Raw genomic sequence first — 27,868 nt, forward strand, 5'->3', positions numbered from 1 at the left:
AGTTACATCAATCTTTTGCATTAGCATTTCCTACTGCAGAAGATTCTGCTCCAGACATGTTTTTTTGCCCCTCGTGACACTGGAGAAATAATAATGGGAGACACGGACATGGCAGAGCATCTCCATGGGCATTTTGCTGTGTGCTAGATTCCGAGAGGATCAGTGAGTGCAATTACTGTGACAAGAGAGAAGATGCTCAGAAATCTGAATGGTGTAAGGGTAGATACAGCAAGTCTCTTGGACCAGGTGGATTTCACCCTCTGGTTCTGAAAGAAGGAGCTGTAGAGCTTGTGGAGGTATTGGTAATGATCTTTCAAGAATCAATAGATCTGGCACAGTTCCAGAGGACTGGAAAATCACAAATGTCACCCCACTATTCAAGAAAGGAAAGGAAAGCCAGACATCAGTGGTTGGGAAGACAATGGACCAATTGAGGATGAGGTGATGGAGACACACGACAGGATAGGCCAAAGCCAGCATAGTTTCCAAAAAGGAAAATCTCGTTTGACAAATATATTGGAACTCTTTGAAGTGAAAAGAAGCCTGAATAAGGGAGAGGCAGTGAATGTTACGTATTTGGATTTTCAGAAGGCCTTTGACAAGGTGCCACATGAGGCTACTTAACAAGATAAGAGCCCATGGTATAAATAAAATAATCTGGGTAGAGCATTGGCTGATTGGCAGGAAGCAGAGGTCATATTCAGGTTGGTTGCCATTTGCAAGTGGTGTTCCACAGGGGGTCGGTGTTAGGGCCACTTTTAATTACGTTGTATATCAATATTTTGTGGCCAAGTTTACAGATGATTATGAAGAGCAGTAGTGCTGAGGAACAGGGAGGCTGCAGAAGGACTTAGACAGATTAGGAGAATGGGCAGAGAGTGGTAAATGAAATACAATGTTGGAAAATTGTAAGGTAAAACATCATGAGATGGGAATGTGTAGGGGAGTTACCCTGTACAGGGCAGTAACAAGAAGGGGAGGTGTCCTTGTACTCCTGTTAGGTAAAACATCATGAGATGGGAATGTACAGGGCTGTAACAAGATGTGAATGTATCCTTGTACTTACAAGATAAGAGAGACATTGATGGATTGAGAGGCAGGAAGCTAGCAGGGAAAGGATAGCAACAGTTTTAGTCATTGGACAAGTAATGATATGATGATGTTCTAAGCACATATCCAAGGGTATAAAAAATCACCATTTTGCTGATAACGGCAGAATGCATTCTCCGACTAACATGGTTGGTCGCAAGTGTTACAATCCGGTAATAAAGAACAAAGAACCCTGATTTCGACTCAGCCTGGTGTTTGTCTCACTCATTCATGAACAAAGCAGACCTAACAAAGTCCAGAGACGTGCACTTTGATAGAAAAAATAATTTGGCAGACTATTTTCTAAATGGGGAGAAAATTGAAAATTCCCAGGTGCAGAGACCTGGGAATCCTCATGCACGACACCCTGAAGGTAAATGTAAAAACACAGAAATGGTGGAGAAACTCAGTCGGTCTCACAGCAGAAGGAAGAGAGACATTGCAGACGTTTCAGGCCTGAGCCCTTCAAAGTATAAGGAAAACATGACAGGGCATCTGATATAAAGGTTGGGGAAAGATGGGGGGAAGAATGGGAGGGGGAGGAGTACAGACCAACAGACAAAAGGTGTAAATTCGAAATGAGGCGGTGTCTTAAAAAAGCAGCCTCTATCCTCAAAGACCCCCACTACCCAGGCCATGCCCTCTTCACTGCTCTTTGTCTTCTTTGGCTTTGCTTCGCGGACGAAGATTTATGGAGGGGGTAAAAGTCCACGTCAGCTGCAGGCTCGTTTGTGGCTGACCAGTCCGATGCGGGACAGGCAGACACGGTTTCAGCGGCTGCAGGGGAAAAATGGTTGGTTGGGGTTGGGTGTTGGGTTTTTCCTCCTTTGCCTTTTGTCAGTGAGGTGGGCTCTGCGGTCTTCTTCAAAGGAGGTTGCTGCCCGCCAAACTGTGAGGCGCCGAGATGCACGGTTTGAGGCGATATCAGCCCACTGGCGGTGGTCAATGTGGCAGGCACCAAGAGATTTCTTTAGGCAGTCCTTGTACCTTTTCTTTGGTGCACCTCTGTCACGGTGGCCAGTGGAGAGCTCGCCATATAACACGATCTTGGGAAGGCGATGGTCCTCCATTCTGGAGACGTGACCCACCCAGCGCTGGGTGGGGTCTTCACTGCTACCATCAGGGAAAAGGTACAGGAGCCTAATGAAGAGCACTCAGAGCACAAGGACAGCTTCTTCCCCAGTGCCATCAGATTCCTGAATAACTAATGAACCACAGACACGGCCGGAGTTTTCGTGCACTATAATTTTTACTTTTTCTAGTAATGTCAGAAGATGGTTATAATGTGAATGTTTGCTCTATGACGCTGTCGCAAAACACTGCATGTCATGACATTAAATTCTGATTCTGAGAAGAAAAAAGTTGGGTGGGGGGGGGGGGGAGGGGTGGTGTTAAACAGAAACCAGAGAAGTCAATTGTTAATACACCCTGTTGGAGGAGCCCAGACAGAAGACGAGGTGTTCTTCCTCAACTTGCGAGTGGTCTCAGTCTGGCAGTGGATGAGGCCATGGACGGACATGTCAGAAAGAGAATCGGATGGGGAATTGAAATGGGTGGACACTGGGAGATCATCGCCATTGCAGTGGACAGAGCAGAGGTGTTCCACGAAATGATCTCCCAGTCTCTCTGCTGTAGAGGAGACCACAGCGGGAATATCGGATGCTGTAGATGATCCCTGCAGATTCATATGTGATGTTGCTTCACTTGGAAGGATTGATGGGACCCCAAATCTCTGTTAAACCTCTCCCGAGTCACTTTTTCATTATCCCTCTGTCTCCTTACCTCCAGCTCCCCATGCATTTTCCTTTCCTCTCCCAGTCGCCTCAGCCTTTTCTCCTACCCTCCCACCTGTATCCACCTACAACCTCTTTACTATTAACACTCCTCCCTCTGCCTCTGCCCCCCTTCTCTCCTCTCCCCACACCTAACTTTTTTATTCAGGAACTTGGGTCTTTTGCTCATCCCTTGACCAGGCCTTTTACTTCCAAGAAGTACTGCGTGATCTGCTGAGTTTCTCCAGCACATTTATGTACTGCAGTAAACTGGAGAGGCAGTAGACATTATCAAACAACTTACCTTATTTAAACCCAACACTTGCTTCTCACATTCTTCCTCTATCCACGTTATCTGTATTAACTAAGCACTGCACCTATAAATCTAACTTTTTGAATGCACTGACGATATCCACCATCGAACCAGCAATCCTCATGCCTGGCTGCAGGCTTCCAATTCTCCCATCAGTCATGCTCCTCTGTATTTCTGATACAGCCAGCCCTAACTGCCTTGGAAATGGTAGTGTACTGCTACTTCCAACAATGTCATTAGGTAGGATGAAAAACACAACGCTGGAGAAACTCAGTAGGTCAAATAATGTATGTTAAATAGCAAAGACAAAGATACATAACTGTTTTGGGCTTGATCCTTTGAAAAAGATAAAGATACATACCAATGATTTGGAATTGAGCCCTTCCCTCAAGCCCGAAACGTTGGATCTATATCATTATCTTTGCTGTATAAAGGACACTGTTTGACCTGATGAGTTTCTCCAGGATTATGTTTTTACTTCAACCACTGTATCTGCAGATTTTCATGTTTTACTTGTTGGGTAGGATGTCTGGGATGCAGATCCAGCAATGATCAAGTCCAATATTTTGAAGGAAAAAAAATCCCAATTTTGTCATCATTTGACCTGCTGCTCTTTTTGGTGCAACAGGATACAGAGGAGCTGTCAGAGTTGGGAAGAGGTTGCAGTGTATTCTGTGAACGGTGGTGGGTGGGGTACTGATCAAGTGGACAGCTTGATGCTGGATGGAATTGTTCAACCACCATTCATTGAGGCAAGTGCAGCAAATCCCATCACACTCCTGCCTAGTGCCTTGTAGATGGGTGAAGAAGGTGAGACAGTCACCATGCCCCTCAATTAAAAACATGCCTAATGAATACGATGCTCCCCCTCCAACAAACTCACAACACAGGAAGGCTGCGTAAAATTACCCGTGTAAACGACCACATCGGGATACACTGGAGGAAAGTATGCTAATTTCTTTCCAGAATAATTCCAGTTTCTGTGTAAAAATGCCAATTGGCAAACAAACCTATTTCTGACTTTATAATACAAGGCCATTTGTGGAATAGCTGTAAGTGACAGGGCCTAGAACCCAACCGTGGCACAGACAGACTGAGTGGAGTGCATGCAGTTGTTCTAGTGTGAAATCTATTTGAAGGATACCTACTCTGCGCAATTCTCCAATCTTTGAAGGAGTTCTGTGAGAGCCTCTCTCGCTACTCCCCAGCTGCATCCCCTACTGCTCTCAAGCACAACCACCATGTGCACACCCAGACTCACTTCCACAGCCACATGTCCTTCCTGGCTTCTTGTCTCTGCTGCCACCTGGATTCCAGCTCGGTTCCAAGCCTCCCAGTTTGGCCCCCACCAGGATGTGAGGTACCTGCGCTGCATTAACTACTGCTCTCTTAAAACACAGTGTGTGCAAACAGGCTGAGGACCAGCATTGTCGAGAATGGGACCCACCGCCCATCACTTGTTTCATTGTCAACCACAATTCATAATAACGTGCAAGATCACAGAACTATCATTGATTCCTCTTGAGACCTGCTTCACATGCTGTTCAGGGTTGCTCCTCAATGGACCAGCTTGGTGGCCTGGCTTGGTACAGCGACAGATGTGCCGGATGGAAAGGTTACCAATTGCGATGGTGTACATTCCTCCAGGGCTGATGGATCACAGCCCTCTTAAAAGGCCAGATCTTTCCAATCTATTCCATTTAGCATGTCTGTAGTGCAACGCCCCTAAGGCTAGAGCTGGATGAGGTTCCCACCCTGGATGAGACATATAAGGCAATCGAACAACTGAAAAGTGGCAAAGCAGCAGGTATGGATGGAATCCCCCCAGAAGTCTGGAAGGCTGGCGGCAAAACTCTGCATGCCAAACTGCATGAGTTTTTCAAGCTTTGTTGGGACCAAGGTAAACTGCCTCAGGATCTTCGTGATGCCACCATCATCACCCTGTACAAAAACAAAGGCGAGAAATCAGACTGCTCAAACTACAGGGGAATCACGTTGCTCTCCATTGCAGGCAAAATCTTCGCTAGGATTCTACTAAATAGAATAATACCTAGTGTCGCTGAGAATATTCTCCCAGAATCACAGTGCGGCTTTCGCGCAAACAGAGGAACCACTGACATGGTCTTTGCCCTCAGACAGCTCCAAGAAAAGTGCAGAGAACAAAACAAAGGACTCTACATCACCTTTGTTGACCTCACCAAAGCCTTCGACACCGTGAGCAGGAAAGGGCTTTGGCAAATACTAGAGCGCATCGGATGTCCCCCAAAGTTCCTCAACATGATTATCCAACTGCACGAAAACCAACAAGGTCGGGTCAGATACAGCAATGAGCTCTCTGAACCCTTCTCCATTAACAATGGCGTGAAGCAAGGCTGTGTTCTCGCACCAACCCTCTTTTCAATCTTCTTCAGCATGATGCTGAACCAAGCCATGAAAGACCCCAACAATGAAGACGCTGTTTACATCCGGCACCGCACGGATGGCAGTCTCTTCAATCTGAGGCGCCTGCAAGCTCACACCAAGACACAAGAGAAACTTGTCCGTGAACTACTCTTTGCAGATGATGCCGCTTTAGTTGCCCATTCAGAGCCAGCTCTTCAGCGCTTGACGTCCTGCTTTGCGGAAACTGCCAAAATGTTTGGCCTGGAAGTCAGCCTGAAGAAAACTGAGGTCCTCCATCAGCCAGCTCCCCACCATGACTACCAGCCCCCCCACATCTCCATCGGGCACACAAAACTCAAAACGGTCAACCAGTTTACCTATCTCGGCTGCACCATTTCATCAGATGCAAGGATCGACAATGAGATAGACAACAGACTCGCCAAGGCAAATAGCGCCTTTGGAAGACTACACAAAAGAGTCTGGAAAAACAACCAACTGAAAAACCTCACAAAGATAAGCGTATACAGAGCCGTTGTCATACCCACACTCCTGTTCGGCTCCGAATCATGGGTCCTCTACCGGCACCACCTACGGCTCCTAGAACGCTTCCACCAGCGTTGTCTCCGCTCCATCCTCAACATCCATTGGAGCGCTCACACCCCTAACGTCGAGGTACTCGAGATGGCAGAGGTCGACAGCATCGAGTCCACGCTGCTGAAGATCCAGCTGCGCTGGATGGGTCACGTCTCCAGAATGGAGGACCATCGCCTTCCCAAGATCGTATTATATGGCGAGCTCTCCACTGGCCACCGTGACAGAGGTGCACCAAAGAAAAGGTACAAGGACTGCCTAAAGAAATCTCTTGGTGCCTGCCACATTGACCACCGCCAGTGGGCTGATAACGCCTCAAACCGTGCATCTTGGCGCCTCACAGTTTGGCGGGCAGCAGCCTCCTTTGAAGAAGACCGCAGAGCCCACCTCACTGACAAAAGGCAAAGGAGGAAAAACCCAACACCCAACCCCAACCAACCAATTTTCCCTTGCAACCGCTGCAATCGTGTCTGCCTGTCCCGCATCGGACTGGTCAGCCACAAACGAGCCTGCAGCTGACGTGGACTTTTTTACCCCCTCCATAAATCTTCGTCCGCGAAGCCAAGCCAAAGAAAAAGAAAAGTGCAACGCATCATGGAGATGAACCAGCATGAAGACAGGACAAAGATTCCAATGGTCCCTTTTACCAGTGCTAGTCAGCACAGTGCATCTGGTTCGTGGATCAGAGTATGAGGTCAAATAGGCTTATTCTTCACTAGCTGCTGCAGCCTGGGAACTGTCATCGCCAGGATTTGACTGACTCAGTCTATGACGGAGTTACCAAGCCCGCCTCGGTGATGGACACAAAAAGCCCCCGTCCAGAGTACATTCAGTGATTCTTTCAAGTATTGTCGCCATGGAGAAGACATGCATCAGCTCAGGGAGAACAGTAAGTAGTGATCAGGCTTTCCCTCACCCTGGTTTGACCTGATTCTATGAGACTTCTTGTGAACTGGGCTCAGTGTGGGTTCCAAAGCTTGCTCCCCCTTGGAATCTGTGCCACCAGCACAGATGACTCCAATCCAGCAGGGATTGTCTGCTTCCATCTGTTGCTTGACAAATTTGTACAACAACTTTTTCGTTTTAGACACCAATCCCTGGGTATCTGAGAAGGGCTTTCCAAGGCAGAAAGCCACCATCACTCTACTTTTGTTTTAAAGAATTACTCGGCCATCTATACAAACTCAATTATTATCCACTAATGAAAAAATTACAAGACGACTTAGAGCATTGGAAAGACTTACCACTAACACTAATAGGAAGGATAAACTGTATTAAAATGAACATTTTCCCAAGGATACTATACCTATTTCAGGCATTGCCAATACACTTGACGGAGAAATTCTTCAAGGAGTTAAAGAAAATAATAAGGAAATTTTTATGGAAAGGGGGGAAACCGAGGATAGCACTAGATAAATTAACAGAATGGTATAAACAAGGAGGCTTACAACTGCCAAACTTTAAAAATTATTATAGAGTCGCACAATTAAGATACCTATCAGATTTTTATCAAACAAGGGAAAAGCCAGATTGGACGAGATTAGAACTAGATAAAATAGGGGAGAAGATACCTGAACATATATTATATAAATGGGATGAAAAATTGGTACAACGTAGGAATTCTCCAGTATTACATCATCTGCTCAATATTTGGAAGAAGATTCATGTAGAAAGGAATAAAACAAATTACCAACTACCAAAACTAATACTGACGCAAAATCAGCTAATCCCTTTTACAATAGATAACCTTTCCTTTAGAGAATGGGAGAAAAAAGGGATCAAAAGAATAGAAAATTGCTTTTCAGGAAATAAATTATTATCCTTTGAACAAATGAAGGATAAATATAACATAACTCACGATACAGTGTTGGCATACTACCAACTGAAATCCTACTTGAAGGACAAATTGGGAAGCAGTCTGAGGTTACCAGAGGGAAGTAATTTTGAATATGTGATTACAGACACAATGATAATGAAAAAATTTATAACAAACATGTATATTAAACTACAAGAAAAGGAGAATGAGGAAACAAATGGTAAAACTAAACAAAAATGGGAACAAGATCTAAACATAAAGATAAAGAATGAAACATGGGAGAAGTTATGCTCAGGAACGATGAGAAATACAATAAACATGAGGTTACGTATGATACAATATAACTGGATACACAGGCTATACATTACACCTCAAAAGTTAAATAAATGGGACCCAACAGTATCTGTCAGATGTTTTCGTTGTAAAAAAGAAATGGGAACAATTCATGCAATCTGGACGTGTGAAAAAGTGAAAAAGTTTTGGGAAGATCTAAACCAGATATTAAATAAAATCACAGAAAGCAATATATCAAAAAAACCCAGAGATTATCCTCCTAAGTAACATAAAAAACAAAGAATTTGGACGATTTGGATGGTGCACAAAAAAGATTTGTTAAGATAGCCTTAGCCGTAGCAAAAAAATGTATAATGTCAGCCTGGAAATTAGAAGATAACTTGAGAATACAACATTGGTATATTGAAATGAATAAATGTATTCCATTAGAAAAAATAACATATAATTTAAGAAATAATATTACAATATTTGAACAAATATGGGAGCCATACATGAAACACAATAGAGAAAACCTACCGTGGACACCTACCACCTAAAATGACAGAAGGAGAAGAGAATGAAAAGAACTGACTCAGTGGAATTTCTTGTTTATTTTTATTGAGTGACAACATTGTTTGACGGGTTTAATGTATATTAGATTCTGAACTTTAAATGAATGGGAGGGGAGGTAGGGAGGGTGGGATGGGAGGAGGGGGGGGAGAAAATGACACTATATATTTGAAAAGAAAAATGTATGTGTCTTGATCAATGTGGCTTATAGTGTGAAAAATAAAAAATTTTAAAAAAAGAATTACTCAATTCACTTCTGACAGTTCACATCAATTCTACTCACTTATCTGCTTCTTTTACCAATTACCATAAATCTGTATCCTCTTGGTACTCACTTTTTCCATTGGATATAACTCATTTGCGCTATCGAAATCTCATTAACATTTGGACATATTCATTGGCCAATAGGTTGGCAAAACATTTGCTGAAATTAACAAACCCGGATCAGGCTGGATTTGTTCAAAAGAGGCAATCAGCTAGATTGGTCAATATTATACACCTGGCATAGTCGTAGTCGGGGTAGGACCCGAGATTGCCATATCCTTGGATGCGGAGAAGGCCTTTGATAGATTGGAGTGGGATTTTCTGTTTAAGACACTGGAGAAACTTGGTCTGGGTCAAACATTTATCAATTGGGTAAGGACATTGTATTTTAAACCCCAGACTAAAACCATCACAAACAGGTAGGTGTTTCCAGTGTTCCTCCTGAGTCGATCTAGTAGGCAGGGCTGCCCACTGTCTCCAGCTCTTGAACCGCTGGTGGAAACCATTTGGCAGGATCCAGACATAAATAGGTTCAAGGTGGGCCAGGTGGAACACAAAATCAACCAGTTTGTATCTAGGGATAAAGACCTACACAATATATATATATATATATATATATATATTACTCTGGAAGATTGAGGAGGACCTGGCTAGATGGAAAACTCTGCCCATAACATTTCTTACAATATATTTTTCAAACATTGCCCAAATGCTTCGTTCAAGTGCTCATGGGATGTGTCAGAAACTTTTTGTGGAATGGAAAGGTGTCTAGCGTCTCTCACGGGATGTGTCAGAAACATTTTATGGAATGGTAAGGTGTCTAGCATCTCTCACGGGATGTGTTAGAAACATTTTGTGGAATGGTAAGGTGTCTAGCGTCTCTCACGGGATGTGTCAGAAACATTTTGTAGAATAGTAAGGTGTCTAGCATCTCTCACGGGATGTATCAGAAACGTTTTGTGGAATGGTAAGGTGTCTAGCGTCTCTCACAGGATGTGTCAGAAACATTTTGTGGAATGGTAAGGTGTCTAGCATCTCTCACGGGATGTGTTAGAAACTTTTTGTGGAATGGTAAGGTGTCTAGCGTCTCTCACGGGATGTGTCAGAAACATTTTGTAGAATGGTAAGGTGTCTAGCATCTCTCACGGGATGTATCAGAAACGTTTTGTGGAATGGTAAGGTGTCTAGCGTCTCTCACGGGATGTGTCAGAAACATTTTGTGGAATGGTAAGGTGTCTAGCATCTCTCACGGGATGCATCAGAAACTTGCTCACGGGATGTGTCAGAAACGTTTTGTGGAATGGTAAGGTGTCTAGCGTCTCTCACGGGATGTGTCAGAAACATTTTGTGGAATGGTAAGGTGTCTAGCATCTCTCACGGGATGTATCAGAAACTTTTTGTGGAATGGTAAGGTGTCTAGCATCTCTCACGGGATGTATCAGAAACTTGCTCACGGGACCTTGGGGACACTCTGAAAAAAAATTACCAAGGTGGATTTTCCACAGGATCCGGAGTTGTACCTTCTAGGGGACATTGGAGGTATACAGTTTTGACTGTCCACACCAAATTCAGTTTGTGAAGGTCGCCTTGTCAAGAACCAGGATGCATCTAACAGTGACATGGAAGTCTGACCCCCAGCTAAATATCGCATGATGGAATATGGAAACACAGAGTTGCATTCCCTGGAGAAAATCACGTACAATTTACGGAAGAGATATAATTCATACCCCCCTCCCCCCGAATAAGAGAAGAAACAATCTGTCCCAACGGGTAGAGGATTAACAGTATGAAATGGGGAATGCAGCGCAGACGATGTGTTTTTACCCCGACTTGTTTTTATTTAACACCCAAGGTCTTCCAGCTTTGAGGAGAATTGTTGTCTTTGTCGGTATTTGCGTGGTTCTGGTTTTTGGTACTTGTATAATTTAGGGTATGTGGGAAGAGAAGGTAATAACTTGTTTACTGGATTTACACAAGCCTTTGGAAAATCAAAAATATATTTAAAAAAAACATTTGGATATATCTATTTTCCGCAGTCATATCTACTCCAAATAACAATACCCAGGCTCCCCATGACCTCAAGAACTTTGCACCATGGTAAATGACCTAACTTATCTAGGCCCACCAAGTTGGCCAAATTTGCCTGCAATCAGCCCATATCCCTCGATATCTACCTATTTGTGTACCCATCTAAACCATTCCTGCTGTTGTTGGGCAGCTTTTTCTAGCTACCCATCCACTGGATATGAAGGCATCCTCACAACCCTTTGAAAAATATCGCCCTACCCAAAATCTATGGCCAACAGTTTTAAATGACCCAACTCGGAGGTAAAAAGGCTATATCTACGCCTCATTAATTTATAAATCTCCATAAAGGTTTCCCTTTGCTTTCTGTGCTCCAAGCAGAAAAGTCCCAGCCTTTCCAGCCTCTCCTTATAATTCAACTAGTGGTCCCAATAAAACATTCTTGTGAACTCGCTTCCATTTAAGTATTATTCTAATTGTCTCAAAAATGCAACGTGCTACTGGCAGTTTCATTCACAGACTAACATTCTGGGATGAACAGTCAAAATTCCATTGTCACGTAAATAAAATACACAAAATATGTTTTCTTTTCATTACTCTGCGGAGGACTGCAGCATAATGTCGAGAAGAAAAGGTCTTCTGCTCCCGCTCCCTGCTCAGACGCTGTCATCCCCTGCACTCCTATAACTGCTGCAGTCGCTTGACCCCCTATACAGATGTGTGGTGAATCCAGGCTCTTCTTGGGACCTGGTCCCAAACTCACCATCCTGGACCTGATACCTGGATCCAAGATGCCCGCAGCCTGGCATGAGGATTACGACCAGCGAGCCTGTGCTAGTCTGCTCTGGTGGTTTCCTGTACCAATCTGCTTTTAAAACTCATTATCCCTCAAAGTGACAAGCAGTGGCCATCTTACATGTCTCCAATTTATCAAGCCAAGTGAAGTGTCCGGAAGGCCATAACAGGAGTATAACTGACCCTCCATCAGCAAGCCAAGGCAAGGGAGAACCATGGGTGGCAGTGAAGAACCTCAAAGCCAGCCACAGAAACAAAAGATGGCAACAACCACACTTTCAGCAAGAGACCAACCTTCACTTTGGATTCAGGGAGCCCAGTGAAGAATGTGATGGACAGTGAGTGGGACTCAGATGGGTGGCTTGAGTCCAAGTATTACATGAACGAGTAAGGTTGCATTTGACTGGCATCCAAATTGTGTCCATTTGGCTTCGACGTATAAAGGCACAACTGAAGAGATGTTGGTGAAGTGCTCAGAATGCTGAACTGGAGGATATTAACGGTGGGAGGTGTTGGTAATGTATTTGAATATTAAGGATATGTGATTAAACTCTGTCATTTGATTTGGTTGTTCATTGGCATGCACTTCAGTGCAAATGTTATCCAAGTCTCCAAGCTGCAAATTGCCATCAGCTCATTGTGTCTTGCTGAAGCCAGGCATTCCAAAAACTTCAATTTCCAAAAAATTCTGACAATCTTTTTGTTCAGATATTAGAACCATATGGCACCACAGCATAGAATCACTCCATTTGGCCCTTCTAGTCTTGTGCCAACCTATTATTCTGCCCAGTCCCACTGACCTGCACCTGAACCATGGCCTTCCCTTCCAAGTGCCTGTTCAAATATTTCCTCAGTCAAAATTGAGCCTGCATTTACCAATTCAGCTGGCAGCTCATTCCACATGCCCACCACTCTCTGCGTGAAGGCGTTCCTCTTAATGTTCCCTTTAAATATTTCCCCTTTCACCCTTAACCCATGTCCTCTGGTCTGTTTCTCACCTACCCTCAGTGGTTAAAATCCTGAAATTTCCTTCATGATAATTAAGGTACCTGAACTGCAGTGGTTAAGGAAAATGGCATTTCCCAATGTAAAGAAATCAGGAAAGATACTGGAAAAACAGCATAAAATATTGGAAACTGTCCCACGGAAATGCTTTGACCTGCTGAGTGCTTCCAGCATTTCTGCTTTTATTACAGCAATTTCAAATACAACCAAGGATGTGCAGATTATCCCAAATATCATAAATGCCCCAACCACCACAGCTTCCATTCTATGTCCTCCACAAGAATTCCTCCTTGGGCAGTACTGATTTAAGATGCTTCTACATTCCTGTCATACAATTTACATTACAATTCAACTGCTCTCAGCAAGTTCTCCTTTAGTCTTCTCTATTTGACTTGAGATTTAAAATGACTTAGATTTGACGCCTTTTCCAGAAATAATGTTTCATTTGGTAAACCCTCAAATATAGAAAACTTCAAATCAGTCACTTTAAAGTTACTTCTTTCAAACAAAGGAACTTCAACATCTTGAGGGATATGTGCTCCATGTAAACTCAATACTAAGCCATCTCCTCAGCCAGATTTCAAATTAAATGTAGTGCAATGAAAAATGCCACTATTCCACTCAGGAAAGCAACACCGTTGTTGATTCAGAGTTGGCTGGGAATGCCTCAGACTTCGGGGTCCCTCGTGGAAGATCAGGAGATCCAAGTCCATCAGTCCTTAAAATGTCTTACACAAAGTAGATGGAGTGGTAAAGACACCATATGATACATTTGCCTCCATTGATCAGGGCATGGAATATAATAGCAAGGGAGTCACGTGGCCGCTAAATAAAACTTGAGTTAGGCCGTACAAAGATTTGTGTGCAATTCTGGTCCCATGACAGGAAGAATGCAGAAGTTTGCAAAGGGATCAGAGAAAATTTACCAGGATTTAGCCTGGATTAGATGGTACGAGCTTCAAGGAGAGGTTGGACAAACTTGGGTTTTCTCTAGTGCTGGAGGTTGAGGTGCGATCAAAATGCATAAGGAATAGAAACAGTTTGACCCTGTACTGTGCTGTTATGAAAATATGTACAGCTACATATTGTTCAGGAGTCCATGAAAACAAGATTAATACAAGTATCAGGGATTTAGCTTTCACTCCTGCTACAAGAACATATGAAAGAGAAGGAGGGGTCATTCATCTGGCTCATCGAGCCTGTTCCACCATCAATAAGATCACCGTTGATCTGGTATGGACTCAGTTCCACGTCCCTCCCTTTCCAGCTTGGTCTGGGAACTGCTCGAAAACTGCAGAATGCTCTTAGCACAGTTCAGACCATCTTTACTTCCACTACCTCAGGAAAGCTGCCAACAAATTAAAGGACCCATCCCACTCTTCTCCCCCTCCTGATACACGAACTTGAAAACTAGAACCTCCAGATTGAGGGCAGTCCCTTTTTTGCTAATGTCAGACTCTTGAATGAACTTTTCATTGGTAGAAATGGATGCCCTTGCACTGTCCTAACTGTACTTTTCTCTGTCTTGTACTAACTTTGTTCTCGGACTTGCTGGGCGGCATGGTTGGCATAGTGGTAGTCCTCACTGACAAAAGGCAAAGGAGGAAAAACCCAACACCCAACCCCAACCAACCAATTTTCCCTTGCAACCGCTGCAATCGTGTCTGCCTGTCCCGCATCGGACTGGTCAGCCACAAACGAGCCTGCAGCTGACGTGGACTTTTTACCCCCTCCATAAATCTTCGTCCGCGAAGCCAAGCCAAAGAAGAAGAAGAAAAAAAAAAGAAGTGCAACGCCATTACAGTGCCAGCGATCAGGACCATGGTTCGAACCCTGATCTGTCTACGAGTTTGCACCTTCTTTCCATGGGTTTTTTCTGGGGGTCTAGTTTCCTCCCACCGTTTGAAATGTACCAGGGTTGTAGGTTAATTGGGAGCACAGGCTCCTGGGCCAAAATGGCCTGTTACCGCGCTGTATGTCTAAATAAAAGACTGCCGGCAGAACAAGGAAAACCAAGTTTTACACTACATCTTGGTACATGGTAGTAAACAATTCAAATCACAAATATGTTTCTAGCCTGCAATTTTTACTCAGAACTGGGAAAGTTATTTGAGGGGAGTCCGAGAGACAGGATATACCAACGTTTGGAAAGGAAACGACTGAATACAGATTTTCAGCAAGGCTTTGTGGATGGGATATCGTGCTTCAAGAATTCAGAGGTTTTCTTTGAAGAAGTGATCAAGAAAATTGATGAGGGTGGTAAACATTATCTACATGGATTCAGCATCTCAGGCAACATTCATGGAAAGAAATGGTCAGTTAACGTTTCAGGTTGGGACTCTTTATCAAGACTGCCCAAGGTGATGGTTCAGGGCAGAAGTGCGCGAGGTGGAGAACCAGGGAGGGGAGGAGACCACTGGGGTTAGGGCTGTGGGGAGGAGAGGGTTCGGAGATTCAAGAGAAAAGTGAGAATGGGAGCCATTAAAAGGCAAAATGGAAACAGTGGAACCTCAATGTGGATTTAAGGCTGTTAAAGAAACACTAAAACTGAAAATGTTGGTTGAGGGCTTGGGAAGGAGCAGCAGATCAGTGTAGTGCATCAGAGCAAGAGAACACCCCTGTGCCAAGAAGGAAAGGGAGAAACCTGAGAAAGAATCCTACAGAGAAAGTGACCAAGGAAGAACTCGGTGGCTGCATGGACTCACATGAATGAGACTTTGGGTGGCTGAAGATGGCGCGTGGGGGTTAGGACCAGGACTTGTGAGGGTGCTGATGGTTCCTGAAGGACCTTGGGTCTTCTTCTTTGGCTTGGCTTCGCGGACGAAGATTTATGGAGGGGGTAAATGTCCACGTCAGCTGCAGGCTCGTTTGTGGCTGACAAGTCCGATGCGGGACAGGCAGACACGGTTGCAGGGGAAAATTGGTGGGTTGGGGTTGGGTGTTGGGTTTTTCCTCCTTTGCCTTTTGTCAGTGAGGTGGGCTCTGCAGTCTTCTTCAAAGGAGGTTGCTGCCCGCCGAACTGTGAGGCGCCAAGATGCACGGTTTGAGGCGAGATCAGCCCACTGCCGGTGGTCAATGTGGCAGGCACCAAGAGATTTTTTTAGGCAGTCCTTGTACCTTTTCTTTGGTGCACCTGTCATGGTGGCCAGTGGAGAGCTCGCCATAGAACACGATCTTGGGAAGGCGATGGTCCTCCATTCTGGAGACGTGACCCACCCAGCGCAGCTGGATCTTCAGCAGCGTGGACTCGATGCTGTCGACCTCTGCCATCTTGAGTACTTCGACGTTAGGGATGAAAGCGCTCCAATGAATGTTGAGGATGGAGCGGAGACAACGCTGGTGGAAGCGTTCTAGGAGCCGTAGGTGATGCCGGTAGAGGACCCATGATTCGGAGCCGAACAGGAGTGTGGGTATGACAACAGCTCTGTATACGCTTATCTTTGTGAGGTTTTTCAGTTGGTTGTTTTTCCAGACTCTTTTGTGTAGTCTTTTTCAAAGGCGCTATTTGCCTTGGCGAGTCTGTTGTCTATCTTGTTGTCTATCCTTGCATCTGATGAAATGGTGCAGCCGAGATAGGTAAACTGGTTGACCGTTTTGGGTTTTGTGCGCCCGATGGAGATGTGGGGGGGCTGGTAGTCATGGTGGGGAGCTGGCTGATGGAGGACCTCAGTTTTCTTCAGGCTGACTTCCAGGCCAAACATTTTGTCAGTTTCCGCAAAACAGGACGTCAAGCGCTGAAGAGCTGGCTCTGAATGGGCAGCTTCCTAATTGTATCAGTGGTTCGGATCTGGAACTTTGGGTTCACCTATCTCATCTTTACTGCGCGAGCATGGCATGAACAATAAATGACTGACTTGACCAATGGATCAGAAAGGAGATCGCGTGGCTGCAGGAGCACAGGGGGCGAGTCACAGAAACGAAGAGTCTCTGAAGGGACTCACCTTTGCTTCTATTTCTCCTATTGGTGGGGTCTGGGCTAGGGTTAACTCTTTGTGCCTTTACGGCAAACAGAAGTTGAAAAATATTATGTAATTAAGATTATGAAAATAAAGGAATTTTGCTGAAACCTTGAGTGAAGAGAAGGTGGAAGAACTCAGCAGGCGAGGCAGTGCCCTTGGAGAGAAATGGAAAGTGGAATTGGGAAATACAAGTGGGGGGGGGGGGGGGGGGGGAGAAGCGGGGGAGGGAAGCTGGGGAGTTGCTAAGAGATGATAGGATAATGGACATGTGGGAGTGATGAAGGGGAGAGGCCATCTGGTGGGGGGTAGGGCTGGAGAAGTAGAAAAGAAATTGGTGAAGAAGAAATTAATACAGTGGAACCAGATAGAGGTAGGGGTAGCCAGATCTTGGAAAATCTAAGTCCATGTCACTGGGTTCAAGGCTGCCAGAAGAAATGTGCTGGCTGTCTCTCATGTTTATATTTACCCCACCCCAGCAAAGGAAGAGGCTAAGAAAGACTGTGTGGGAATGTGAGAGTACAAGTGCATGAAATGGAGGAGATGCAGGCATCAACGACAGGAGAAGGGAACCTATGTTTCTTGAAGAAGTCACCTTCCAGTGGTCCTCCTCTTCACCCAAGATCACTTGGACCAACTTGGGTTGTCCCCCTAGCCAGCTCCAGTATAAAACACTGCACATGGGCAAGTTCACTCTTTTTTTTCCACTTTAAAACCATCCCAAGCTCCACTCCGGGTTGTGAGCGATGCTGGAGGACTAATTATAAGGTGTGTACCAATGAATGCAGGGGCTAATTGTGGTGTGCACCTGGGAGAGACTGTTGTATCTTGTTAGTTGTAACTTGTGGAAAGATTTCTTAGAGGTATTTAAAATTATGAGGGGGATAGACAGTTAATGCTGAGTTAATGCTGATAGGCTTTTTTCCACTGAGGGTAGGTGAGATACAAACCAGAGGACATGGGTGAAAAGCGAAAGGGGAAACATTTAGAGGGAAACGAGGGGGAATGTGGAATGAGCTGAGGTGGCAAATACAGGTTTAATTTTAACATTTAATAAGAATTTGCACAGGTACATGGAGGCTATGGGCTGGGTGCAGCTCAGTGGGACGAGGCAGAAAAAGTTTAGCACAAACTAGAAGGGCTAAGGGGTCTGTTTCTTTGCTGTAATGTTCTATGGTTCTCACCTTGTTAATCGGTGTGCTGTGCCTGTTTGCCGGGTGGTAGGTCATTTGTTTGAACTCTGGACATAACATTGGTGTTGTTCAGTTAACTTCCATCAGAGCATTATTGGTGCATGTGGGTGTGTGTCTGCTGTTGTCTCTTTGTTTTATGTTTAAATAAAGTTCACTGTTTGGTATTAAACACATTTCCAGGAATGCCATTCTTGGAACCTTTATTCTCCCACCACAGTACAGTTATGATTTTAAAGGCATTTTGACAAGAATGTGGATGGGAAAAGTTTGGAGTGAAATGGGCCTCATGCTGACAAACAGAACTGGACAATCTGATTGACATGGACAAGTTGGGCCCAAGTGCTTGTTTCCACACTTTATTGCCCTTTGACTGTGACTCAGCTGGACATTCCTAGCTGGGAAGAAGACCCTGTGGCAGACTCGGCATCATGGGGGGGGGGGGGGGGGGGTGGCATTCGATCCCCATTCCCCCCAAATTAGTTCTTGTGCCTCCCATTCACCCACAGCACTGTCACTAGGAGGTTGTGGACCGCACCAGGTGACGCCATCGGAAGGGTGTCACCAAAATGAATCACATGGTTGTCTCCACATGCTATAAGCACATGCGTTTGTCTGAAATGCAGGAGGGAGGGAAAAGTGTGACAACACAGAGGACGGAGGAGGTCCATGGCAGATATGGCACCACTCTCCCATTGAATGAGTTATCAAAAGGAAGTTTGTGGCAACCCCCCTACCCCCCCCCCCCCCGCCAAAACGGTAACCTAATGCCCCCCGATTAGATCTCTCTGACGCCAACTCTGCCCTGACGCTCACCTTTGCTCTGCTTATTCTTTTATCGTCACCAAATACCAGGTCTTCCACCGCAGCCTTGGGCTTTCATCAGATCCCTGAACTTGCTTCAACATAGAACATTACAGCACAGAACAGACTCTTCGGCCCATGATGTTGTGCCATCCCATATAAACCTGCTCAACAATCTAAACTTCCACCTCATGCATTCTGAATGTCAAGTATTTGTCTCTCTCCCTCTCTCCACAGATGCTCCATCGCAAGATTAAATGTTAGTCTATTGACTGAAGTATTGAACTGAAGAAAGTTGCAGCTTTTATCAGCTTTATTTTGTACTCACCTTCTGGTTGAGTGGCTGAATATCACTTGGTCTGAGCAGCCTCCGTTTTTTACAAGTTAGTACTGGACGAACTCGTGCTGCAGTGCAGGTAGCATTGAGAGGCACAGGCAATGCATTCAACCTCTGCTTTTTGTTGAGACGCTCTTCACCATCAGAGTTATCCGCTGCATTGTTGTCAGGAAGCAAGCTGTGCACACTGCAAGGGGAAGCACACAGTACAAGAGATGTTAAGAGCTTGCTTCCACTAAAAATTAAAACAGACTATCACCTAACCAATCATCTGTGCCATGAACAACGGACAACTTTAATAGGTCAACTCTGATTATCCAAAATCCTCATTTATCTGCAATTCTTTTGAACCCAGAAATGACATCTGTTCGCCTCCGAAAATTTTCAGATAAATGAGGTGATCTGAAAAAATCTGAAATCCTCAGTTATCCAAATTTTTTCAGAGTCGAACTGACCTCACAGGTTGAAAAAAAATTCACTTGACATGAAATTAAAACAATGATTATCCTCGTTTCAGGTAACTCCCTCCTCTCTCTCTTTCCAGTTCTTCTTTACCTTCCCCGATTGACTTTTCTCTCCAACTCTTCCTCCCAAACTGCGTGCCCGTCTCCCAGCTGCAAGTGGTCGGAAGAATCCCTTGTCCCAGCGTCATCAAGAGAGCGGCCTCCAGGGTAGGAGCGGGGACCTCGGGCTCCCAGGCGGGAGCGAAGAACTTGGTGGGGAAGTGTTGGCGATTGGCAGCGGCGGTCAAGAGGGGGAGTGCACGCAGACAAAGACTGGGTCTGTGTTGGGCTTCAACATCGAGAACCAGGATGCGAAGTTGGAACAGCCCCTGCTGGAACTAGCCCACAATTTGTCATTGTTCCACCAGCCCGGGAAGCCTCTCCTGGGATCAGCGGCAGCGGTGGGGATGTGTTGGGGTTCGGCAGTGGCCAGCATTTTTTTGGGTGAGAATTAAACATTATTTTAATGCTTAAAAAGCCTTCCCTTGTTGTTTGTTGTTGTTTCAACATTGATACATGTGGTTTGCTGTTGCTAATGGGTTGTTTTTCAGAAAATGATTAGTTCTCTGATAAATTCAGTCATCCAAAATACGTCAGAAAAAATCTTCTGAAATATTTTCTCAGCTGCACAGCACTGAGCAAAAGCTCAAGTCATGATTACGCTGCTGGCAGACCTATTTCCACGATTTCAACATTGCATTTCGTCAAATAGCAAGTGGAACGAGAAATTCCACCCTTTCAATAACCACGTACGAGAAAACAAGCCCAACCTCCCCAAAACAGAAGTCCAGTCCAGGCCACATCTCTGCAGTTCACCTTCCTCTTGTGGCCACTACAACCACAAAACACTCCAAGTGTGCGAAGTGGAGCTCACTTTAAATCCGTGATCAGCTAAGCAATCTGCTTACATTAGCCAACACCCCACCTGCAAAACATCACCTCTTCATCTTTAACATAAAAGGAGTTTCATTCCCAGTCCACTTTTCAAAGAGGCCCAAGATCATCATGTCAGTCAATGAGAACTAATTAAATGTTAAGTATTGGACATTGGAAGGAAACTCCATACCAGGGAAAAGATGACAAAATATAACATTTTCTTTAAAAAATATTTAAAGAAAACATTTCACCACAATCCAGACATAATTAGTATCACTATTTTAATAAAACGGATGGAGTTGCTCAGGTAGCAAATCTAACACAGTATTGCACTAGAGTACCCAAAAAGAGGCTGCACTATGGAAAGAAACAGTCACATTCAATTCCCCACAGCCCTTGCCTAATCTCAGTGCTACGTTCAAAGAGGAACCACAAACACCAACCATTTGATTACAAACATGACACAGATTATCTGATTCCTTGTTCTGTCTTTCAGTAAGATAATGTGCCTTAACCATATAACCTAAGTTCCTTTAGACTCTAAAAAACAATCCATCTCAACCTGAAAATGGTCCACAGCTACACATTCATCTCCCCCTCGAATAAGGTGGAGGTGGTTGCGTAGAATAAGGAATTCAAGCAATTTATTTTCATCAGGTTTAAATTCTGCTCTGAGACTCTGTCCCTCAGTTGACGTAGTGAATTCCAAAACAATAGAAATGCTGCAAGACGACAACTGGTGAAGCCGTGAATGGAGAGAGAAAAACCAATGAATGTCACATTCCAGTGCAGTGTCATAAGGCTACACAGCTTGAAAACAGGTCGTCCAGTCAGACTCACCCTTGCCAAGCTGCCCTTCTCAGCTCATCCCATTTGTCTACGGTTTACCCACATCCCTCTTCCCATTTCTCATCCATGTACCTGGCTAAATGTCTTTTGGATAGCATAATTGAGCCTGGCGCTACCAATTACATGAGCCTCTCATTCCATATGTACATCATCTGCAGTTTTGTGCTCAATGACTTCCAAAGATTTACAAATCATTATTGGAGAAATGTTTCATCATAGATCTAAATTGCCAACCTCATAATCCAAGGCTATTCTCCTTGGACTAGATTAGGTATCAAGAGGAATTAACCTCTCAGCCCTTAGTCTAGCAACCCCTCCGAAAACTTCATGGGCACCATGACCTGAGCTTGTCAGTGGTGGGGAAGTCTTAAAACGAACAAAGCAATAAAAGAGCTTGAAAATAATAAGATTGAGCATGGTCAATAAGGATTTCTGAAAGTTTAAAAGTGTCCGATAAAACTATTGAGTTTTTCAGGGCATTGCCAGAAATGAGCTATTCCAAGGCTGCCACATTTAAGTGCACAGAACCCTAAAGGTGCCAACAGAGGATGAGATGACGCCAGCATATGGGACGCAGGCCTTCAAAGAATACACGAGCATGGAGATCATGGGACAACTTCAGTTGGAATGTATTATTTATTTCTGGTCATGCAATACAGGAAGGATGGGAGCGGAGAAGCTTTAACAAGCTGTTGCCTGATACCTGGATTTGTTTTTCTTGGAGTAGATGGTAGGGAGAGAGGTGGGGGATAGAACTTGAGTCATCTACCATGAGTTCAAGGTGTGGGGTAAGGTGAGAGGGGATCAAAGGGGAAAAGAATTTCATTCAGAGGTGACAATCTGGAACACTGCTGTGTGGTGGAGATAGATACTCTCACATTTAAGATGCATCAAGATGAGCACTTGAATTCCCATGGCATGAAGGAAATGAAAGTAACAGATGTGGGCACTTGAACAACAAATTTCGTGACTTGTTCATGACAATAAATTCTGATTCTGAATGTAAACATGGTCATTGTTGGTCAAAGTCTTCGCGTATAATCTTTGAATTTAAGAGTTTTTGAATTTTATTTGAAGTTGTAGGTTTTTGATAAGGTCTCCATAAGGTTGTTGCACATGGAACAGGAGTACCACGGACAGCTAATCAGTCATCAGACAGACAACAAAGTGTGGGAATAAACCAATCCTTCTCGAGGTAAGAGGCTGAGAGCGGCTGGGATCTGTGCTTGGGTACCAACTGCTGACAATCCATATCACCAATTTGGCTTAGGAAATCAAAGGTTTGCAAATGACACAAAACTAAGATGGATGGTGAATAGAGGGGAGGTAGATGGACAAGCTGAGTGGGAAATCAATGGAAAAGTGAAGGTCATTCACCTGAATTTGTTAAATGGTGTGTAATGGGGTAATGTGGATATTTAAAGCTAAGACTCTGAATGCCAGCGTGTATTTGCAATAGTACGTTGCTAGACCTCAATATTTGGTTGAGCTCAGGAGTAAGAAATTTATTTTGCAATTGTAAAGGGCCTTGGTAAAACTATTCCTGGATTATTGAACAGTTTTAATTTCCTTACATAGGCAATAGGAGTTCAAAGATCCACTAACGTTAGAGATATATGGCACAGAAACAATCCCTCCAACCCATGCCGACTAAATTACCAATATGAGCAAATCTCATTTGCCTGCACTTGGCCTACATCCCTTTAACCCTTTCCCAACCACATATCTATTCAAGTCTTTTTGATGGCATAAAAGAGCCTTCCTCTACTTTCTCGGGCAAATCATTCCATATACACATCACCCTGTGTGAAAAAAGGAACCCTTTAAAACCCTTTTAAATCTTCCTCACCCCTTCAACTTGTGCCCTCTAGTTTTGGGCTCCCCTACCTTGGGGAAAACTATGCACGTCCTCCATGTTTCCACACACTTGCACAAGGTCACCTTTCAACCTCCTGTGCTTCAAGGAAAATAGCCCCAGACTTTTCACCCTCTCCTTAGAACAGTCCTGGTGAATCCATTTCGAACCCTTTCCAGAGTGGATCCACGTGTCAAGATTACTGTACAAGGTGATATTCCATGTACTATGGACTGTATTCAAGAGTTCATAAGAACGAGAAATCTCAAAAATCTCATTCTCAAATAAAAATCTCTAATTCCTCCAGTTCATGTCCAGCTTCAACATAAAACCTGACAGCATAGTATAGGCTCTTCAGTTGACTATGTTGTGCCGACCCATGTGGCCTCATTCCATGACAATCTAATTTTTCTTGAGCCCCCATAACCCTCCATTTTTCTTACATCCATATACTGAGGAGTCTTTGAATGTCTCCAGTGCACCAGCCTCTATCACCACCCCCCAGCAAAGCATTCCAGGCACCCACCACTCTCCATGTTAAAAAAACTTTCTTCCACTCATCTTAAACGGTCCTCTAATATTTGCTTTTATCGCCCTGGGTAAAGGGGGCTGGCTGTCCACCCTACTTTACCCCTCATAACACTGGACAACAAAGATTTTGTTTCCTGAACACTTTTGAGTATATTTTATGGATTTTGAGCTGCTGATCTTGAAAACCACCTTAGAATCTTCCTATCACATAATGTTTTTTAGAAATAACCTATTTTGTGATTTCCTGTCATATTTTAAGTCTACTAGTATATTGTACACAAAGCAAGCTGTTTTGGTCAGTCAAGGCCTGGGCATATGCTCAGTGTAGGTGCCATACAAATGTTGTCTTAGGCCTGGGCATGCTTAGTCAGGATAAATGCAGACAGGCTATAAAAGCAGCTCATGCTGTGCATTACATTGATATAGATCAGTGGTTCTCAACCTTTTTTTCATTCCTACCACTTAAGTAATCCATTGCTAACCACAATGGTTGGTAAGGGATTACTTAAGGTGGTGTGTAAGTGGAGAAAAAAGGTTGCACGAACAAATGTTGATTGAATATAGAGTGAATGTTGATTCAATATAGATTGAACGAATGTTGATGTGTACATTCTTCAGGCAATAGCAGAGTGAGCGAACTTAACAATGGCATTTATGGTCTTTAGGAAGAATCAATATAGCAGAAAAGTCTCATAAATGTTGCAACATTCTGGTACATTTGTGGCGAGTCTACACTTACGGCTCAAAGACACAGCGTGACTGCACTTATTAAGAAAACCTATGAGCTCCACTTCAGTTGTAAAATTGGTGAGCGACACAAACCCTAGGCTCCTTGCATTTGTTGTGCAACATGCGCAGTCAACCCGAGAGCTTGGTTCAAAGGTATATTATACAATTAAACATGCTAAATTCAATAAGAGTTAATTTCATGTTTCTCCAACTTCCTACAGCAAATCTGAACTTAGATTTGTGTTCAGTTAAAAGTTGCCTGACATAATCCCCAATTTTTTCAGGAAGCAAACTGTTGGAAAAAATTGCTGTCCGATGTAATCTTATAGTCATCTATTGTCACCTATTATCCCTTGTTACTCCAAAGAGAAAAACTGCAGCTCATAAGACATGTTCTCCAATTCATGCAACATCCTGGTTAATCCCTTCTACACCCTTCTTGTCATGAGTTGACCAGAACTGAACGCAGTATCAAATGTGATCCAAGCAGTGTTTTAAAGAGCTGCAACATTACCTCAGGGCTATTGAACTCAATCTCCCAACTAATGAAGGCCAGCGCAATATTCATCTTTTCTAACTACTCTATCAACAAGTGCAGCATCTTGGACCCTCTCGGACTCTCTGCTCCTCTCCACTGTTAAGAATCCTGCCGTTAACTACTTAGTCCACCTTCAAGTTCGACCTTCTAAAGTGCATCATTTCACACTTACCTGGATTGAACTCCATTTTCCACTTCTCCACCCAACTCTGCAACCTGTCCATTATCCTGTTGTAACCCAAGACAATCTTTTACACTATCCGCAACAACTCCAACCTTTGTGTCACCTGCAAACTTAAACTGGAGGAATGAGATATGTCATCGAAACAAAACCAGAGAAAGTGCTAGAGGCAGGTACAATTACAACATTTAAAAGGCTTTTGGACATGTACACACATAGGAAACAGGTAGATGGATATGGGTTTAGTCCAGACAAGTGAGATTAGCTTTCCAATAGGGACAGGCTGACCTTAAAGGTCTGTTTTTCTATAATGGCACTGAATTTAAGGCCATTTTGGACACATAGGAGAAATGTCTTCAATAAGAATATAGCAAACTTTTGGAACTTTCTGGCTCGGAGTGAGAGTTCCTCAAAACAGAGATATGCAAATTTTCTGGGTATAAGGGAATCAAGAAGATGGAGCTGAGGAAAAGGCAAGTTGTGATCTTGAAGAAGGCAGAGCAGGCTCCAAGAGACAGATGATCGACTCCCATTTCTCGACTCATCCCAAGAACTAATCTCATCATTTTATTTTCCATTTACTTCAAAGCTACGTAACCATTTGCTATGGCGATCAAAATTAACAACTTCATAAAGACTATGTTTTTACTTTTGCAATGAAGGCCATGTATCAAGTCACACTGCTGTGTTTATCTTTTGTATCTCGTCAACCAGCACACCCAGATCACAAACAGCAGGTCATTCAGCCCCTCGGGCCGAATCTACTGTTCATTCATTACAACCAAAGCTGATCTTTCACTTCAGCACTGCTCGACTCCACTAATGCTATACTCATAGATTGCCCAAATTACCAAAAATTCTAGCCATTTGCCTTGAATGCTTTCAGCAACTAAACCTCCACAGGCCCCTCGGAGAGAAAATAACACAGATCCACTGCTCTCTAGATAAAAACATTTCTCATGATTTAAATAGCCATTAATTTGAGAACGTGATGCTCTTTCTAGACAACCCAGATAATGCAAATATCAATCAACTTGTCTAGCTTTGAACATCATTTTATTTCAATGATATCACACCTTATTGTACACAAAGAACAGACACACAGTAGGCTTTATCCATCCTCGTGGGAAAAGTCCAACACCTTACCCCTTCCCAAAAATCATCTGGGAAATCTTTGTTGTGCTGCCTTTTTAACTTAAGTGGGAAGTTCAGATGCAGTCCTACCAAATCCCTCCAATTTTGCAAAAAATTATATTTACTCAAACCTTCTGCATAAAAACATTATCTAGCTTCTGACCAGTTGATCATTTTTGTATTACTTGTGGCAAATTATACTTGATCTTACCTAGTTGCTCTTTCACTTAACCCATCCGTTCCTTTTAGTGTCTGCATTTGCTCACAATTCCATTTTCTTCATCTAATTTTGCATAAAGCACGAAACAAGATTTTGATACAAACTCCGAGCACAGAAGTCCAGTATCAACTCCTGTAACATCTGACTAGTAACAATCTGCCAACCTATAAATGACCCATTTATTCTCATTCCCAGTTTACTGATCTTTAAGCAATTCTCCTGAACCAAGAGCCCTTTTCAAAAATTATTTTTTGAGGTGTCCATATCCAAAACGTGAACACATTTGTCAAACTTAATTTCCTCCTCAAAACTATGGAATATGTTGACTCTGCTTTATCACGTTTACTAAATGCTCTTTGAGAACAAGAGGCTTCAGCAGTTTGCTGATAAGACACCAATCGAAAGACCAGAATCAGTGCGAATTGGAAACAGCATCTCCTCCTCACTGATTATCAACACAGGCGTAACCCCAAGGATGGTGCTTAGCCCACTGCTCTACCCATTATACACCCACGACTGTGTGGCCAGGCACAATTCCAATGCCATCCACAAACTTGCCAATGACACCACAGTTGTCGGCAGAATCACAAATGGCAACGAGGAAGCGAACAGGAGGGAGATGGATCAGCTCGTTGAATAGTGTAATGACAACAACTTTGTGCTCAATGTTAGCAAAACTAAGGAGATGATTGTGGACTTCAGGAGGGAGTCAGGGGAACACGACCCAGTCCTCATCAAGGGCTCAGTAGTGGAGAGGGTTAAGAACTTCAAATTCCTGGGGGGGGGGGGGGGTGGGGTAGTGTCAACATCTCCCAGGATCAGTCCTGGAGCCTCCATGTTGATGCAATCATGAAGAAGGCGCCAACAGATACACTTTGTGAGGTGTCTGAGGAGGATCGGTACGTCACCGAAGACTCCTGTAAACGTGTACAGGTGTACCATGGAGAGCATTCTGGCTGGTTGCATCACTGCCTGGAAAAGAATAAACTCCAGAGGGTTGTTAACTCGGCCTGTGACATCACAGGCACCAGACTTCACTCCATCGAGGTGATGCCTTAAAAAAAAGCAACCTCTATCCTCAAACACCCTCACCACCCAGGCCATGCCCTCTTCACTCTGCTACCATCAGGGAAAAGGTACAGGAGCCTGAGGATAAGCACTCAACTGCACAAGGACAGCTTCTTCCCCACTGCCATCAGATTCCTGAATGATCAACGAACCAAAGACACGGCCTCACTTTTAATGCACAGTTAGTGTGATAACTTTAAGA

The 27,868-nt window shown here is 43.9% G+C and overlaps 1 protein-coding gene across 3 annotated transcripts in view; it reads right to left on the reverse strand.

The window, feature by feature from the left end:
* Window positions 1-27,868, reverse strand: part of kansl1b (KAT8 regulatory NSL complex subunit 1b) — a 155,807-nt gene that overhangs the window by 35,679 nt on the left and 92,260 nt on the right. For all 3 annotated transcript variants that reach the window (XM_069905226.1, XM_069905228.1, XM_069905229.1), the window contains one exon: window positions 19,174-19,369. In XM_069905226.1, the coding sequence (XP_069761327.1) occupies window positions 19,174-19,369 (196 nt within the window). The remainder of the gene's footprint in view (window positions 1-19,173; window positions 19,370-27,868) is intronic.

The sequence above is a fragment of the Narcine bancroftii genome, chromosome 12 (genome assembly GCF_036971445.1).
Source record: "Narcine bancroftii isolate sNarBan1 chromosome 12, sNarBan1.hap1, whole genome shotgun sequence".
NCBI classification, from domain to species: domain Eukaryota; kingdom Metazoa; phylum Chordata; class Chondrichthyes; order Torpediniformes; family Narcinidae; genus Narcine; species Narcine bancroftii.